At 40.9% G+C, this 16,823-nt stretch overlaps 1 protein-coding gene across 2 annotated transcripts in view; it reads left to right on the top strand.

Annotated features, from left to right (window-relative positions):
• Positions 1-15,312, top strand: part of PIP4K2C (phosphatidylinositol-5-phosphate 4-kinase type 2 gamma) — a 74,377-nt gene extending 59,065 nt beyond the window's left edge. For both annotated transcript variants that reach the window (XM_075591549.1, XM_075591550.1), the window contains exons 6-10: positions 1,107-1,145; positions 7,357-7,470; positions 9,676-9,925; positions 11,395-11,498; positions 11,728-15,312. In XM_075591549.1, the coding sequence (XP_075447664.1) occupies positions 1,107-1,145; positions 7,357-7,470; positions 9,676-9,925; positions 11,395-11,498; positions 11,728-11,808 (588 nt within the window). In that variant the 3' untranslated portion in view covers positions 11,809-15,312. The remainder of the gene's footprint in view (positions 1-1,106; positions 1,146-7,356; positions 7,471-9,675; positions 9,926-11,394; positions 11,499-11,727) is intronic.
• Positions 15,313-16,823: the final 1,511 nt, after the last annotated feature.

The following is a 16,823-nucleotide window of genomic DNA, read 5'->3' on the forward strand; positions in this document are numbered from 1 at the left end:
AATCTACTTTTCAACCCCTGACCTTACACCTGCTGTAATGACTAAAGTTTCTGAATGTCTCTGCTATATCATCCTGGATGATCATCCGCCGACTTAAACTTAACATGGCAAAAACAGAGCTCCTCATACTTCCTCCCAAACCTGGCCCTACTACCTCTTTCCACATTACTGTTGGAAGTACTATCATTCAAGCACGCTGCCTAGGGGTCACATTCTCTCCTTACAGTCAAAAGGTAGCAAATAACGATAATTTTTTTCCTCTGTTGCTCGACTGCAAAAACTTTGACACAGACCTTAATTCTCTCCCGTCTCGACTACTGTAACCTCCTGCTGTCTGGCATTCCTGCCTATCACCTGTCTCCCTACAATCTATGCTAAATGCTGCTGCCAGAAACACTCTACTCTCTCTGAAATCTATCTCGGCGTCTCCCCTGCTGAAATCTCCTGGCTTCATATCAAATCCCATATCACTCACTCAATTCTCCGCCTCACTTTTAAAGCTTTACACTCTTCTGCTGCTCCTTACATCTCAGCCCTAATTTCTCGCTATGCACCATCCCGACTCTTGCGTTCTGCTCAAGGATGTCTTCTCTACCCCTTTTGTATCTAAAGCCCTCTCCCGCCTTAAACCCTTCTCACTGACTGCCCCACACCTCTGGAATGCCCTTCCCCTCAATATCCGACTAGCACCCTCTCTATCACCCTTTTAAGACCCACCTCAAAACACACCTGTTTAAGGAAGCATATGAGTAGCTTCATGGCTGATGATTAACACCTCATACATTAACCTTGGCCCCTTGCAGACGCACTTACCAGAACGCCCTCCTACTGTCTCTGTACGTTCTTCTTACCAACAAATTAGATTGCAAGCTCTTCGGAGCAGGGACTCCTTTTCCTAAATGTTACTTTTGTCTGAAGCAATTCTCCCCTTTGTGTTATTTATATTATTTATAATTCATATGATTGTCACGTATATTAATGCTGTGAGTGCTATGTACTTTAATGGCGCTATATAAAGACAGACATACATACATGTTGTAAATTGTATATTTGTAAGAATTGTCTGATGTTTAGTGAACAGAGCTTGTATTTCTTCTCATTTTTAGGGCTCTCTGGTATCCCGTGAAGCCAGTGATAAGGAAAAGGTATAATCAACAGGATTTTTCTGGTTGTCTGACAATGCTGTACCCAGTGATGGGTTTTCTGTGCATTTAGCTTTGCACTTTTCACATATTTCTCTTGACCCGCTTTTCATATACTTTTTTTGCTGTCTGTTGAGCCTTGTGATATTGTGTGCTGCATTATTTGAGACTTCACACCTCCAACAAAACCTCTGTGGGTCTCTATGGGTCTCTGTGTACGAAAAGAAGCGCATGCCCCCATAGTGCGACCAAATTTTATATTTTATTGGAAATGATTTCTAGGATCATAATGCAACAAGAAAACTGAGGAAAAAGTAAAAATGTAACAAGTAAAAACAAAGCATCAAATCCAACGACAGAAGTGGTTTGATTTTGCCCTTGATGCAGAAAACGAAGGAGGAAAAAACGAAGCACTATATCCAGCTGTAAATACAGCAATGAAACCAACAGGAGTACGTACCAAAATAAAAGCTATTTAATGGGTCAGAACAAAGTAACAAAATACACCTACGCGTTTCGGACCTCTACAGTCCTTTATCAAGGTGAATAATTTCACCTTGATAATGGACTGTAGAGGTCCGAAATGCGTAGGTGTATTTTGTTACTTTGTTCTGACCCATTAAATAGCTTTTATTTTGGTACGTACTCCTGTTGGTTTCATTGCTGTATTTACAGCTGGATATAGTGCTTCGTTTTTTCCTCCTTCGTTTTCTGCATCAAGATTGCCTGTTAACGGACGCACATTCAACCCTGAAAAAGGACACTGGATACATTGGACTTGCTGTTTATTGTGGATGAAGATTCCCATGTGAGTTTATTCCATGTTGTCCATGCCTATATGTCTGTTCTAAGGATGTTTCATCTACCGGTCACCTGCAGGTGTTATTGATACTTTCCTTACTACCTGGCTTTGTGGGATAGTATTTTTACCGGGCTGCATCCTAGAGACATCTCATATCAATTATTAAGGGTTGTCTTCCATTTTATACATCATTTTTGCAACACGGTTTGTCTTGAGAGCACCACACACATTTTTTTCCTGATTTTGCCCTTGCTATGGATCAATAGGTCAGAAGCATGGTAGCCGTATCTTTTAACTCGTCCCCGGCGGCGCCTCTTGGCTGTTTCTCCGATGAAATCTTGAAGCAGCGTCTTTGCCTCCTGTGTCACATAGGGAGTTTACGTAGACTATTGGGGCATGCGCTTCTTTTAGTTTCTAGATTTCTGCTCTTGAGTTTCATCCAACGAAGCTGCAGCTGACCCAGCAAACAAGTTTGGCGATCCAGTTTGCCTGAATGGACATCTGATCCATTAACATCTAAGTTACCGATCACTTTTTGCAACTACAGTACAGTACATTGTGGGGGTTTTTATTCTCTTTCATTAACTCTGGGATAGCAAGGCCCCATTTTTTGTAGCCATAGACTTTATACACCTTTTTTCTATATTTGATGGTCAGACTTTTGCAGATGGAACTTTTCAGTTTAATTTGTTTCACCACACCTTGTAATTATTTGTTATATTTGTAACACTTGCTCAGTGTCATCACTGTTACAACACCTATATCGAATATTATTCATCATTTATTTTTCAAGTTAATTTATGTGAACGTTGTCTATTTCAAGGTCCACATTTATTTTATACAGGTACAGTAGTGCAGATTTTTCTTTTTGTTTGCACATTAAAATATAAGTGTGTGTGTCCTATATTATAACATTTACTGAAAGCTATATTGATTTGCTTATTGATTGAGAATGTTTATTCTTTCTTGGCTGCCACCACCAATACACCAGAAATATGTATACTACAGTGAGACCCCACTTCTCACAGCCAGATTATTCCATAAAGGATTTAAACACCAAAATCCTCAATGGAATATTTAAAAGCACTCAAGAACGGAAAACATTTGAACTCAAAATGATAATACACTTTGACAGTAAAACAAGAGGACTTAATGTTGATATGTGTTTTTTTTTAACCCACTGCCATAATTTTTTGTGATGTTTCATCCTGGCTCTCTTTGAATTTTACAATTAACCCCCTCTCTCCGTGCATCCCCACGCCCCTGCACACTGCTGATGGATGCATAGTCCTGTATCTCACCGTCCCTTTAATCCATTTATTACCCTGTCTGTTTATTCCTTCTCTGCATCATCTGCCTTAGATGACTATCTTGTTTTTCTTTTTTTACATCTGTATTAAACTCCTGGAATCTGTGTAAATCAGTATTGCTGACCTAGGGAAGAGAGAACTCTCAAAAGCCTATCTTATAATACCTTTATTTGTACCAACAATAGATATCGCCTAATACTCATTTACACTGCGCTAGGTTTTGACACACCTCACACATGCCAAGCCTCCCCTCACGCAGCCCCGGCCTTGCACACACACACCCTTCACTTCTGCAGTGCCTTATTTGTTTTATGTTTTTGCCAGAGCTAGAATAAATTAAATCCTCGACATGAGTAAACTGACCACGTTTGGTTGCCTGAAGCTGTACATATTTTTTTTTTTTTTATTATTTTCCTAATGTTTTATGGGGTTCCAAAAAAGAGCTAGTGGGGGCATATATTAAACATTACATTATACATTCTGGTGCCGTGCATTTTCATGCATCAAGCTGTACTTGAAAATAAATCTTTTCTCTGTTGGGAGAGCAGTTAGAGAATTGCACATTTAGCCTTTAAATTATTTTGCCTTCAAATCATTTCCATGTTGAGGAAAAACTATTTCCACAAACATATTCCTGTAGGAAAATCTTATGCGGCTACCAAGCAGCACGCATTGTCCAAAATCAACATGACATTGTGTAACGCATAATTTATATAACCTTGTGCTCTGGGTAAAAATGGCTGATTGGATGTATGGTGTTTGTGTAACTATTGAAGAGAAAACAGGGGAGCGCTGGCAACAGGAATGAAGTGCAATATAGTGCAAAGTGAGGAATAAATGGCAAGTTAAATCTCACAAATGTGAAAAAGTTTTTCAAACATCAATTGGGAGTGATTGCTTTTCCTGCCCCACGCAGTTGCCCTCCAGATGGGTCACACACACTGTGTGATAAGGATGGTTTCATGCAAAATGAGACAACAGGATGGTGTAGGCAATAAAACAGTGTATTCTATACAGATGGCCACACGCCAAATGCACACTCACGTTTTAAGCCTCGAATATAGGCATTGAAATAGACGGAAGTGTCGCGGAGGCAAAGCAGAGTCCCTGGTTCGGGTCACAGTTGTTCCTGGCGGGTCTTTAGGGGTCCGTCCGGTGTCTGTAGCAGGGAACTGGTGCGTAGTCAATTCCGAGTACCCGTATGTCTTCTCCCGCCGATGACGTCACCGACGTCGTGCCGTGCAGTCCTCCAGCTGACACTCAGACTACACATTTCTCACTCCTGATGAAGCTAGTGCGAAACGCGTAGAGGTATAAAAGTATGAGCAGGAATTACAGCTACATTACAGCTACTAACCCCTGACAAAGGTTTATGGAATAAGCAAAACTAGTTGGGGTCGCATGATGGCGCTGTTGCCTTTCTTATCAGAGTGCTGCGAGGACTGTAAAATGTATTTCCTGGCACACGGCCAGATTTGACGCCGTGACGTCAGACGCGAGACGTCCATTGTGGGCGCGAGCACCCGGAAGGGACCAGAGGATCTCGGCACCGGGAGTTCTGTGATTGGGGGCGATTGCGTTACCCCCAAGAAGCGGATCCTACCGGGCACCCCTGATGGGCTACTACCAGGCAGAGCGCAACATCACGAAGTGTTCCATTTAAGAATGTAATGCAATGTTATACGGACACACACATTGTTGGGACACTTTTCTTTGCTGTGGTGGAACTTACCCTTGTATTTCTCTGATGCTGCACTACTAATTCTTTACTTGTAAGTAAGGATAGGGGCTTGTGGCCTAATACATTTATTTTTATCTAAGAGGTCTGTGTTTTTTTGTTTTTTTACATATATTTGGAGGTTCCCTGGCAGTACCTTGTGCGGCTGAGGAACCCAGCCCTCTGAAGACAGCACATTTGACCTTCAACTCAAATTGTCTAGACAATTGGTAGAGCACTGGTAATCTGTTTATAATACTGTGTTTTATTGCCTACACCAGTGGTTCCCAAACTTTTTCGGTTCAAGGCTCCCCAAGGCGATCAGGATTTTTCCGCGGCGCCCAAAGTAAAAACAAAGGTGTATATACATACCTAACAGTTGCAGTGCGCAGTTGGTTTCTCTCTCAGACACTAACACACTCTCAATCTCTCTCTCTCTCTGACCTCAATCTCACTCTCTGTGACCTCAATCTCACTCTCTCTCTCAGACCTCACTCTCTCACTCTCTCTCTCTCAGACCTCAATCTCTCTCTCTCAGACCTCACTCTCTCTCTCTCAGACCTCACTCTCTCTCTCCGACCTCATTCTCTCTCTCAGACCTCACTCTCTCTCTCAGACCTCACTCTCTCACTCTCTCTTTCAGACCTCACTCTCTCTCAGACCTCACTCTCTCTCAGACCTCACTCTCTCTCTCTCAGACCTCACTCTCTCTCTCTCAGACCTCACTCTCTCTCTCAGACCTCACTCTCTCTCTCTCAGACCTCTCTCTCTCAGACCCCTCTCTCTCTCTCAGACCCCTCTCTCTCAGACCTCTCTCTCTCTCAGACCTATCTCTCTCAAACCTCTCTCTCAGACCTCTCTCTCTCTCAAACCTCTCTCTCTCAAACCTCTCTCTCAGACCTCTCTCTCTCTCTCTCTCTCTCTCTCTCTCTCAGACCTCTCTCTCTCTCAGACCTCTCTCTCTCAGACCTCTCTCTCTCTCTGACCTCACTCTCTCTGACCTCACTCTCTCTGACCTCACTCTCTGACCTCACTCTCTGACCTCACTCTCTCTGACCTCACTCTCTCTGACCTCACTCTCTCTGACCTCACTCTCTCTCTGTCAGACACAGACAGACGGACACTCTCTCACAGACACCCACCCACCTGCAGCCCGTTTTTCACACCCACCCACAGCCCGTTTTTCACAAGAAGCAGCCCGTTTTTCACACCCCCCCCCACCCACCTGCAGACCGTTTTTCACACACAGACCGTTTTTCACACACACCCACCCACAGCCCGTTTTTCACACCCACCCACCTGCAGCCCGTTTTTCACACACACCCACCTGCAGCCCGTTTTTCACAAACGCCCACCCACCAGCAGGCCGTTATTCACACTCACCCACCCACCCGCAGCCCGTTTTTCACAAAGCAGCCCGTTTTTCACACCCACCCACCCGCAGCCCGTTTTTTCACACCCACCCACCCACCCGCAGCCCGTTTTTTCACACCCACCCACCTGCAGCCCTTGTTTCCCGCTGCTGGCGGCCCTGATCGCGGCGCCCCTCTAGCCAAGCCGGGGCGCACACTTTGGGAAACACTGGCCTACACCATGGGTGCGCTAACTTTCTTTGCTGCCCCCCATCCGCTGCCTAATATTCAGCGTCAAATGATGCGCAGGGTCATGTGACGTCAAGTGACCCCCGCGTTGTCATTTGACTGGTGTTGCTATGGCGACACACGTCACGTGTCCCCGCGGCATAATTTGACATGGTGACGCGTCGCCGAAGATAAGGTTGGAGACGTCCGTGTCCCCCCAGAATAATTTTGCGCCCCCCACTTTGTGAACTCCTGGCCTACACCATCCTGTTGTCTCTCATTTTACATCAAACCATCTTCATCATGCTCCGTGTGTGTGACCCATGTAGAGGCTAACTACGTGGGGAAGGAACAGCAATCGCTCACAATTGATGTTTGAAGAACTTTTTCACATTTGTGAGATTGAACTTGCCATTTATTTTTCACTTTGCATTATATTGCACTTCATTCCTGTTTCCAGCGCTCCCCTGTTTTCTCCAACGGTTTGTTTCAGACCCTACAGGAGGGTCTTATGAGGGTTGAGTGAAGGCAATTGTTTGCATTTTGCTTTATCTACACTATATATCACTGTCTAACAGCACTATTTTTCACTATTCATTTATCTATTTATACATTTCTTTGGGCACTCCATTATTTGAACACTTAGAGCGCCGGCTGAATATCCCTTTTTCGTTTGTGTAAGTAGTCTGAACAGGGTCTAATATTACTCATGTGAACGAAGTATCTGTCGGAAGTTTAAATGCTCCATTAAATGATGTTTATGAAAGGGTTATAGCAAAGGAGCAACTGTTTCTTTTTCTTCAAGGTAAAAGAACTGCCCACTTTGAAAGATATGGATTTCTTAAATATGAGCCAGAAGGTATATGTGGATGAGGAACAAAAGAAAGTTTTCATGGAGAAGTTGAAGCGAGATGTAGAGGTATATAAGATTTTTAATTGTATTATATTCATCCTTTGCATCCCTCGAAATGTTTGCTTTAAGCACAGAGTTTGGCCCCCTGTATATTTTTGTCTTCAATACATTTATATATTTTATGAGAACAATTTTGTTAACCTTTTTTAATATTGCTGCCCAAACTCTTATACTGTAGGTTTGTTGTAATGCTGTGATACTGTTTAGTAGGCCAACATGTTTGTTTAATTGCTGTTTTCTGTTATCTGACTTACTACTGGTACAGATACAGGTGGTTGGAAGGGAGCCAAAGTCGCAGGAACATCCAAAAAATAAAAGGAAATATAATAGTGCAATATGTTGTGATAAAACAAATTCTGAGTTATCTTGGCTCTATAGAGTGTCTACTTACAATAAGTAGGTATATATAAAGCGTTTTGCAAACGCTTATACCTTTATATATAGGTTTATATACCTACTTATTGTAAGTAGACACTCTATAGAGCCAAGATAACTCAGAATTCGTTTTATCACAACATATTGCACTATTATATTTCCTTTTATTTTTTGGATGTTCCTGCGACTTTGGCTCCCTTCCAACCACCTGTATCTATTCCATTTGAGGGGGATCTATACATATCCCCCACAGGAAGGTTGAGAAATCGTTTCAGTTACTTATATATATATTTTTTCCTGTGTGAATCTATCACTATATCACTGCACTTTTATTCAGCGCCTATCTAAATCATTCTGGTTTCATTACTACTGGTACATACAATAATTCTGGAGTACCTTGGCAGCTGAGTTTACAATCTAGTTATGGGAGCAAATAGTCACCCAGAGGGTAACATAGTGACAGCTATAGTGTTTTTTATGCTCCTATAAGAGATGACGTCTTGCATAGCATCGGTGATTGATTTGTTTTTCACCCAAACTGAGTTAATCACTTATAGCAATAAGAGACAGCATTGGTCCTACATATTTAATTTATTTTAAATCTCACTGATTTGGACATAAAGTCAGATTGTTCCAGCCACTATGCTCTGGTTAATTTGAAATTTCTTGGGCAAGAGATGACATTTTGTATTGTGTTCAAGATATTCTTGGAACATTTTGACATTGTGTCAGCATTGCCTGGCTCTTCTAATCTTCTGAGGAGTCAGGACTCGGGCCACAGAGAAGTGCTCTTCATAAATCTGAGATGCCTGGCCACTAAAATATCTCTAAAGTCTATTACTGTAACACTACCTCATTGTCAGAGGTACCTAAAGCTTGCAGTATTGTAAATAGTCATGCTGCAGGTAGAGTTAACAATTGCTCATTTGTTGTGTTCTGATACAATTACATCTCCAAACTGGTTGTTCCATCGCTAATTTGGAGGGGACGTCTTTTTCCACAGTAATTGACTCTCACTAGTTGATGGCTTTAGAGAATTCTTTGATTTTAAAAATTAAAATGCTTTTTTTAACTATAGTCAAAGTGTAGCATTCTTTACATCTACATAGTTACATAGTACGAGAGTGGGAAATGACATACGTCCATCAAGTTCAACCTATGCTAAATTTAGACAGATACTTTATCCTATATATTTGTACTTGTTGTTTATTGATACAGAGGAAGGCAAACAAAACCCCAGTGAAATATCTAGTGATTTCTCATGCGGGAAAAATAAATTCCTTCCTGACACCAGATATTGGCAATCAGATTACACCCTGGATCAACATCCTTCCCATCTTTACTCATGTGGTATATCCCTGTATACCTTTCCTCTCTAAAAATATGTCCAACCTTTATTTTTATTTTTAAAGATATCTATTGTATCTGCCATCAGTCTCCATGAGAAATTAATTCCACATTTTAACTGCCTTTACTTTTAAGAACCCTTTCCTTTGTTGCTGGTGACGCCTCCTTTCCTCCAACCTCAAGGGATGACCCTGTGTCCTTTGTACTGACCTTGTGATAAATAGTTATTTTGAAAGCTCCTTGTATTATCCCATACTATATTTATATATTTTCAAATGTAAATATCATTTAGCTAGCCAAAGTCAGATACACTTTACCGATCTTCATACATGAGCAAGATGTACTTGGGATACATTTGGACGTTGTCTGCCATGCCATCTTTGGGTTTTTCAAGATTTTGAAGTGTCGTAGGGTGCTTGTAAATGACATTCACTCTACATTACACATTCGGATATCTCTTTTGCTTCAACTAACTGAATATGTTTGCAGTTTCTAGGGAAGTTGAAAATTATGGGTTATAGTCTGTTGCTGGGAATCAATGATGTCCATCGTGCTGAGCAAGAAGAGGAGGAGGAGCTGGAGGAGGAGGATGCTGAAAATGAGGGACTAGTACCTGTGACGGTCGGATCCTATGGGACATCCCCTGAAGGAATAGCTGGATACCTGAACTCTCAGAAGCCGCTTGGTCCTGGGGAATTCGATCCCTTTATTGATGTGTATGCAATCAAAAGCTCTGATGGTAAGTTGGCCCAAATTGTTCCAAGGACCCCCTGGTACAAAGATATTGTCTGGGTCACTGATCGAGAGCTGCAACATCATCTGCCAAAGGTGTGGATTTATATTGCATACTGAAGCAAGTAGAAATATAGAAAAGATCAGTGCAGCCTGATCTTGTTGGCAAACTTCTGTTGAAGAGTTTTGTCTAGGAGATTTCAGAGTCCAACATCTGAGGGTGGAGGGAGGTCCTTAGATGATATCAGGGACATGTTTGATGTATCTGCTTGAAAAAACAGCAGCAGATTTAACCAATTATGTTTAATATAAATTAAGTCAATTTTAAAAGGTTATATAATTGAAAGTAAGATTTGGCAATTGCTTGATTTCTCTCGCTGCCCTCCCGCCTTCTGTTATTAAAGCATGTGCAAGAGTTGCACTGTTTTTATTTTATATAAAGGTAGATTGAGCATCACATTAAGTAGTTTTGGTGTATTGGTGATATTCGAAAGCAAAACAGGGTTACATATAGTCTGTTTTAGGGCTAGAAAGCCACAGCTGTAAACTTGAGGACTAGTATGCCTATTAGGACTCTTGTCATTCAAGGCAGGTAGTAATGTCCACATTTATTTAAATATTTAGGTAAAGTGGAATCTAAACGGGATGAAGTCAAATTATATATTTTTTACATTAAAGTTCTACAGTTGACTTAGAAATGACTTTATGCCTACAAATCTCAGTTTACCTTTATCTTGTCTAGCAAATAACCTAAAACAAGTTACATGTTAACGGAAGCTAGCTAAAAAAAAAATATACAATTTGTGCATGATGAAATATCTATGGTGTGCTAGAGTAGGGGTGCACAAACTTTTTCCCCTGCGCACCCCTGCCTGCTCGCCTTCCCGGGACACACCCCCCCCCCCCTCCCTTGTCTTTGGTGTCAAATGATGTTGTGGGGTCACGTGAAGTCACGTTGCCATGGCAACGGGATGACGTGATCCAGCGTCGCCGAAGACCAGGTAGAAGTTGCAGAGGCCTCACGCGATCCCCCGGTATTTAATTTAAATGCCTTGGGGAAGAGCGCAGGGCCTTTGCAACTGCCGTGCCCCCCCAATTTACGCACCCATGTGCTAAGGGATAAAAAGGGACCGAATGATTGCCTAAAAATGTTTTAAGTGACCTTCGACCATTTACAAAAGTTGAGCATTATGACACAGAATTGGCAACGACTCCACCTCATTGCCTCTGTATCTCCAATGAATTCCAAGTAAACATAAAAAGAACAAAGGGGCTTAGGATAGATATCGTTGGTACATGGATCTCAGACAGAATATTAACATTAGTTTAGTTAGATTTGTTGTTCCATGAGGTGATTACCGCTTGTTTATGCTCTGATAGACTTTGGCGACGTTGCCATCCAATCATGTAACTGTAAAAGGCAGTGTATTCACTGTATACTCTTTTTGGAGACCAACTCTGTTTTTCACCATACAGGTGCACCACAGAAGGAAGTGTATTTCATGGGGCTGATTGACATTCTAACACAATACGATGCAAAGAAGAAAGCGGCCCATGCAGCCAAGACTGTGAAGCATGGGGTAAATAATTGCATTTTATGATCTACTTTGGAGTGTGAAATGGGCAGGAGGTATGATTGACTGCTCAACAGTGAGGGGGAGGAGGGGGTTGCATTTAAAGCAACATGTCATGCTATTGGTGAGTAAGGCTTCTTATAGATATCATTAAACTAATTGGTTTATTCAGCAACTTGTAATTCTCATTTTAAGGAAATCAAACAGATCTGATCAGACTTATTCTGTTTTCTAGGCTGGAGCAGAGATCTCTACAGTCCACCCTGACCAGTATGGAAAAAGATTCCTGGATTTTGTCACAAATATCTTTGCATAACCCTTCAGAAAAAGACATGGTTGATATGAACTTCAAAGTTGAAGAGCCTTTTTTGATACCTCGAATCCTATATAATTTAAGTAGAAAAGAAAACACACCTGTTAACCTGTTTAACTGCATTCCTAGACCAAGTATCCACTACATTAACCTACAAATAATGCCTCCTTTTTTTTTTCTTCCCCTCTTCCATCTGTTACCTTTTAGATTACACCTGCGCCACAATCTTTCAAGCGCTTTGCAGGTTTACAAAGCAGCATTGGCGATAGTAATGATGGGGAAGGGACTTGTAAAGCATTTCAATTGGACATTAGCAGAGACTTTAAAAAAAAAAAAAAAAAAAAAAAAAAAAAACTAATTAGAGGAGCAGTATAATTGTTGACCCATGCGACCACAAAAGGAGATCATACGCCTGTATACGTATGTAACTTGCTGATCTTCAATACCTTTCGTTGCCGCAGCATACGATACCTGCAAGAAACCTCAAAAACCAATGTCTTTTTGTCATGGTACCAACTTGGCATAATTAGCCCTGGAGTGGCTAACTCCAGACCTCAAAGGCCAGCAACAGATCAGATTTCAAGGATATCCCTGCTTCAACACAGCTGGCTGGCTATGACACCTGATTTGAGCCACATGTGCTGAAGCAGGGATATCCTTAAAACCTAACCTGTTGGTGGCTCTTGAGGAATGGAGTTGGCCACTCCTGTGCTAGATGCTACCTGGTTGAAAAAATAGTTTTTTTTAGTAATTATGATCGCACTGTAGCAGTGAAGTTATGAAGTCTTTTTTTTTTTTTGCATCTTACCTTCCCTGTTTAGTTGAACATGTAACCAACAATCTGCAATGTTAACTAACTAAAGTTTTTAGATAAGAAAGCTTGTGGTCAAACTGTATGGTGCTTTTGGCATTTTACCTGTAAATTAGATTTGAAATCTGCTGTCCTTGATGTATTTGCAGCGTGTGTACTCTAGAGCAGGGAGGGGTGTGCAAACTCGTCTCCCTGCACCCCCCTGCCTGCTCTCACCCCCTGCTTGCGTGCTCCCCCTCCTGCTCGGCGCCGGCGTCAAATAAATGCGATGTCATGTGAAGCCGGGATGCCAAGGCGACGCATCGCTGGAAAGTTAGAGGCCTCGCGCGATCCCTGGCATGTAATTTAATCTCCTTCGGGGAAGCACGGGCCCCCTAATTGCCACAGCCACCAGCCCCCCAGAAAATCTTGCGCACCCCTGATCTAGAGTGTAGCTCTAGCTGTACAAGGAGGATGAACTGCCAACAACTAGTTTCACTATAGTTAGGCCATTAATGTCTACAATAGCCAGGTGTGCATGTAATTAATTAGGAGTTCTTGATCTTGTTAGTCTTAAACGTGCAGTTCTGCCCAATGTGACCTATTTTGAAAGTGAGCATTGTGATGCCCTTGGCTCTGAGTGCCAGAAGTGCCCCTACAAAATGAGCAAATGGTATATGCCACAACTACTTAATCAGGGGCCCCCTGGATGGATAAACCACTTTACATTGTAGCTGTCACCTGGCAACCACAAGTGTTAATTCGGATAACTACCTAATTTTTTTTTTTCTCTCCACCCCAGCTATTTTTTATTTAAGTAAGGCCAAGGCTGTCAGAAGAGGTCGCATGGTAACTTCTGCTGTTCTCATTTTCTCCATTCCAGCAGGCATGGCTGAACTGGTTTCCATGCAGATATCAAAGGGTCTGATCAGAAACTCTTGTCTTAATCTTCCCAGATGATGTTCTACTAGTTTTAAGTGGGAGGCTCTTGTCCATATTCATTAATGTTTTGGGCTCCTCTTAGGAATTAAATAGTTTAATAATTATTAATTGGGAGGGAAAACTAGAGGTGAAAACAGACCTCATACAGTATTTTGAAGAAATCGTTCCATAATAATAATAAAATAAAAATATATACGGGGAACGGCCCCTTTAAATATGTACAGTTGCTTTTACCAAGTGTCACTCTGTTTTTGGAAGAATTATGTAATCTATAATGTGCTGCACCTTTAAGGTGCAGTTTGCCCTGCAAGCGTATATTGTAAAGATTTCTTCACAGTACTCTACTCTACAACAGGTTTCATGTAAAAAATCACACACCCTATTGTAAATCCCTCCTAGGACCAATGTGGAGTAATTCCAGTGACCTGTCCAAGGCCTTTCATGTTGTCAATTGATAAATGTTTAACCTAAATCTAACAACCAAGTATTTTTTTTTATTTTAAAGATTATATTTAGGGGTAGAGATGTGGGGTCGACTTTCTTCTGGCTACTCCCTTTTTGTATGATTTCGGGTGTTCAGCGAGAGCTTGTGAAGGCTGAGTCCTCCCCATTTCACCTTAACTTTATTGATTCTCTGATAAGGACAGGGTGGGATAACGTTAGAGAAAATACTTGATTTGACAAACCCTTTCCAATTCAGAGGCCCCTAAGAAAGTAAACTGGACGACGGTGGGATTACACCTTCAAAATGACTGCCTCTCACTTGGTGACATTCGCAGAACCTTATCTCATCAGATTAATATCTGTTACTCTGATGAAACACTTTGTAGTGTGCATGTAAAGATATGCCATTTTATGGTGCAACTACTGTACTCCTCTACTTGGAATTGGCTAATCGTTTTTTTCTACCGTGTAAACCAAAAACCTTTTATTCAGTCCCATGTAGAGTCAGTGAATGATGTAGATCAGGGGTCTCCAAACTCAGTCCTCAAGGGCCGCCAACAGGCCGCTTTTATGGATAGCCCTGTTTCAGAGCAGGTGACTCAATCAGTGGCTCAGTCAAAGACTGAGGACTGAGTTTGGAGACCCCTGATGAAGTTGGATAACAATGGTATTCCTCTAATCGTACAATATTGCATATTGGATACCTTGGGACAGGACACAAATATGGTACTGTATTTGCTTAATTTCCTCAATGAAATGATGGTTTGTGGAGAGACCGGTTTAGTTTTATTGGCGAGTCTGAGCCAGTAAATATGGTGCATTGCTGAAAGTCCCTGCCATGGTATCATGAGTTGCAACATTAACTAATATCCTCTGGTCAGCAGAGTTCAAACACTGATTTTATAATGTACCAATACTCTGTTAATTTGAATATATATTTTTTGCGCTTTGCCTTCGTTATGTGCTGAATAATGCATTGTTTCACACTTACTGTACAATTGTTGTGGCAATTACATGGCAGCACTATTTTGCTATCATAAAAAATAGCAAAATGAGAAGGCAAAAGCAATATAGACCTAGACTACTCTTAGGATTTTTGAAGCTACTATTTTGTTAAAAACGTTACAAGTGGAATATGCAAAGTGTATATCATTCTTAATTTGGTCAGTCAACATGTTATGAGAGTGCCTTATCCTGTTTTGTAAATAATAAGCAATTTGATATGGTATTTTTCTTCACAAATGTACAATTCCATTTAATATCTATAAAATTATTTACATGCTGTCAGCTGCTGGGGGAAGATGAATGTGCAATTAAAACATGTCATTGTACAGATGTGTTTAGAAGATCAGAGTTTTATGTTGGTACATCAGGGTGTCTGTTGTAACTTTATCCACTTACTACTGGGAGTACTGCTGTGAGTAGATTATTTTAATTTCACATCGCACATAGCTTTTCTAAACTTAAAGGTGTATGTAGTCTTGTCCAGATGAATAGTACAAAAGTAAGCAGCGCACAGCTAAGGGAGCCAGGCACGATGATAGTAAAAAATATATTTTATTGCATCACAAAAAAGGTCTAGGAACCCTCTTGCGCGTTTCGCACCTTTTGGGCGCTTTTTTTACTCGATAAAGCGCCCAAAAGGGCGAAGCGCATAGAAGGGTTCCTAGACCTCCTTTTTTGTGATGTTACAATAAAATATATATTTTTACCATCATCCTGCATGGCTCCCTTGGCTGTGCGCTGCTTACTTTTGTACTATTCATCTGGATCTTTTCATCTGCGGTTGGTCACGCCTCACCAAGGAAACTCTAGGAGTGGGTAAGAACTTTAATTCACTTAAGAAGAAAGCCTACTAATACAAAAAGGGAGTACTTTGACAATCATCAAAAAGTCAGTCTTCTTTACCTCCAATGAGGTTTCAGCAATGTGGGAAACAATTTTTTCTGTCACCGTCAGGAGGTTTTATTCTCAAGATTACTCACTCATTTATTTCATCTAATACCCACTCCATGCAGGAGTTCTCCTATTTATCTGTGCATAGATATTATTCTGATTATCGAATCTGGAACTATTCTGAGCACCCATTTCCTTTTCTCTATGTAGTGCTGACCTCTGCTCTTATGATCTAATAGTCTCATCTTACTGCATGAGTGCAGTGAAAGTAAAGTTCATGGAATACAGTAAGTGATGTGTCCTCAATCACAGAAGTGTTATGTTCTCACTGAAAATTGTTGAGTGCAGTCACAAAGAGCTTTTGGATGCAGAATGGAATCTTCAAAGTTGTTCGTCATCCCCTTGATTTCAAATAGCGACCTCCACTGTTACCATGTAGTTCACAAAACATTTCTTACCACAGCTTTAAGACACACAGTTCAAATTAATTTTAACAAACATTTTGGGTTGACACACACTTTTCCATCTAAGTGTGTATGCACTGTATATAATGTTAAAAATAATAATTGTATGCAGGCTTGATAATTTCCCTAGACACAAATATGTAGATGGCTTTTTCTTTGTGTGAGGGTTTGGAATATATTTATATTCTGACAATATTGCCATGACATCCTGTTAACTGTGATTTCTAATACTACCAGGGTCTATTATCTGTGGGAACACTTTAATGTGCTACATTTGTTTACGCACGTACAATCTTTACATCTATCTATACATTTGAGTAAAAAAAAAAACACTTGCATACTGAATAATCATTTAAAAAAAGGTAGGTTGGTTCATCGTTGGAAGACCATTTAGATATTGTGAGAAAAAAAGTGCACGTGAACAAAGTGACTGAACTGTTAAATAATAGAAGGATGAAATTAAGTATGTAACTGATATTTGC

Source organism: Ascaphus truei, chromosome 3 (assembly GCF_040206685.1).
Source record: "Ascaphus truei isolate aAscTru1 chromosome 3, aAscTru1.hap1, whole genome shotgun sequence".
NCBI classification, from domain to species: Eukaryota; Metazoa; Chordata; class Amphibia; order Anura; family Ascaphidae; genus Ascaphus; species Ascaphus truei.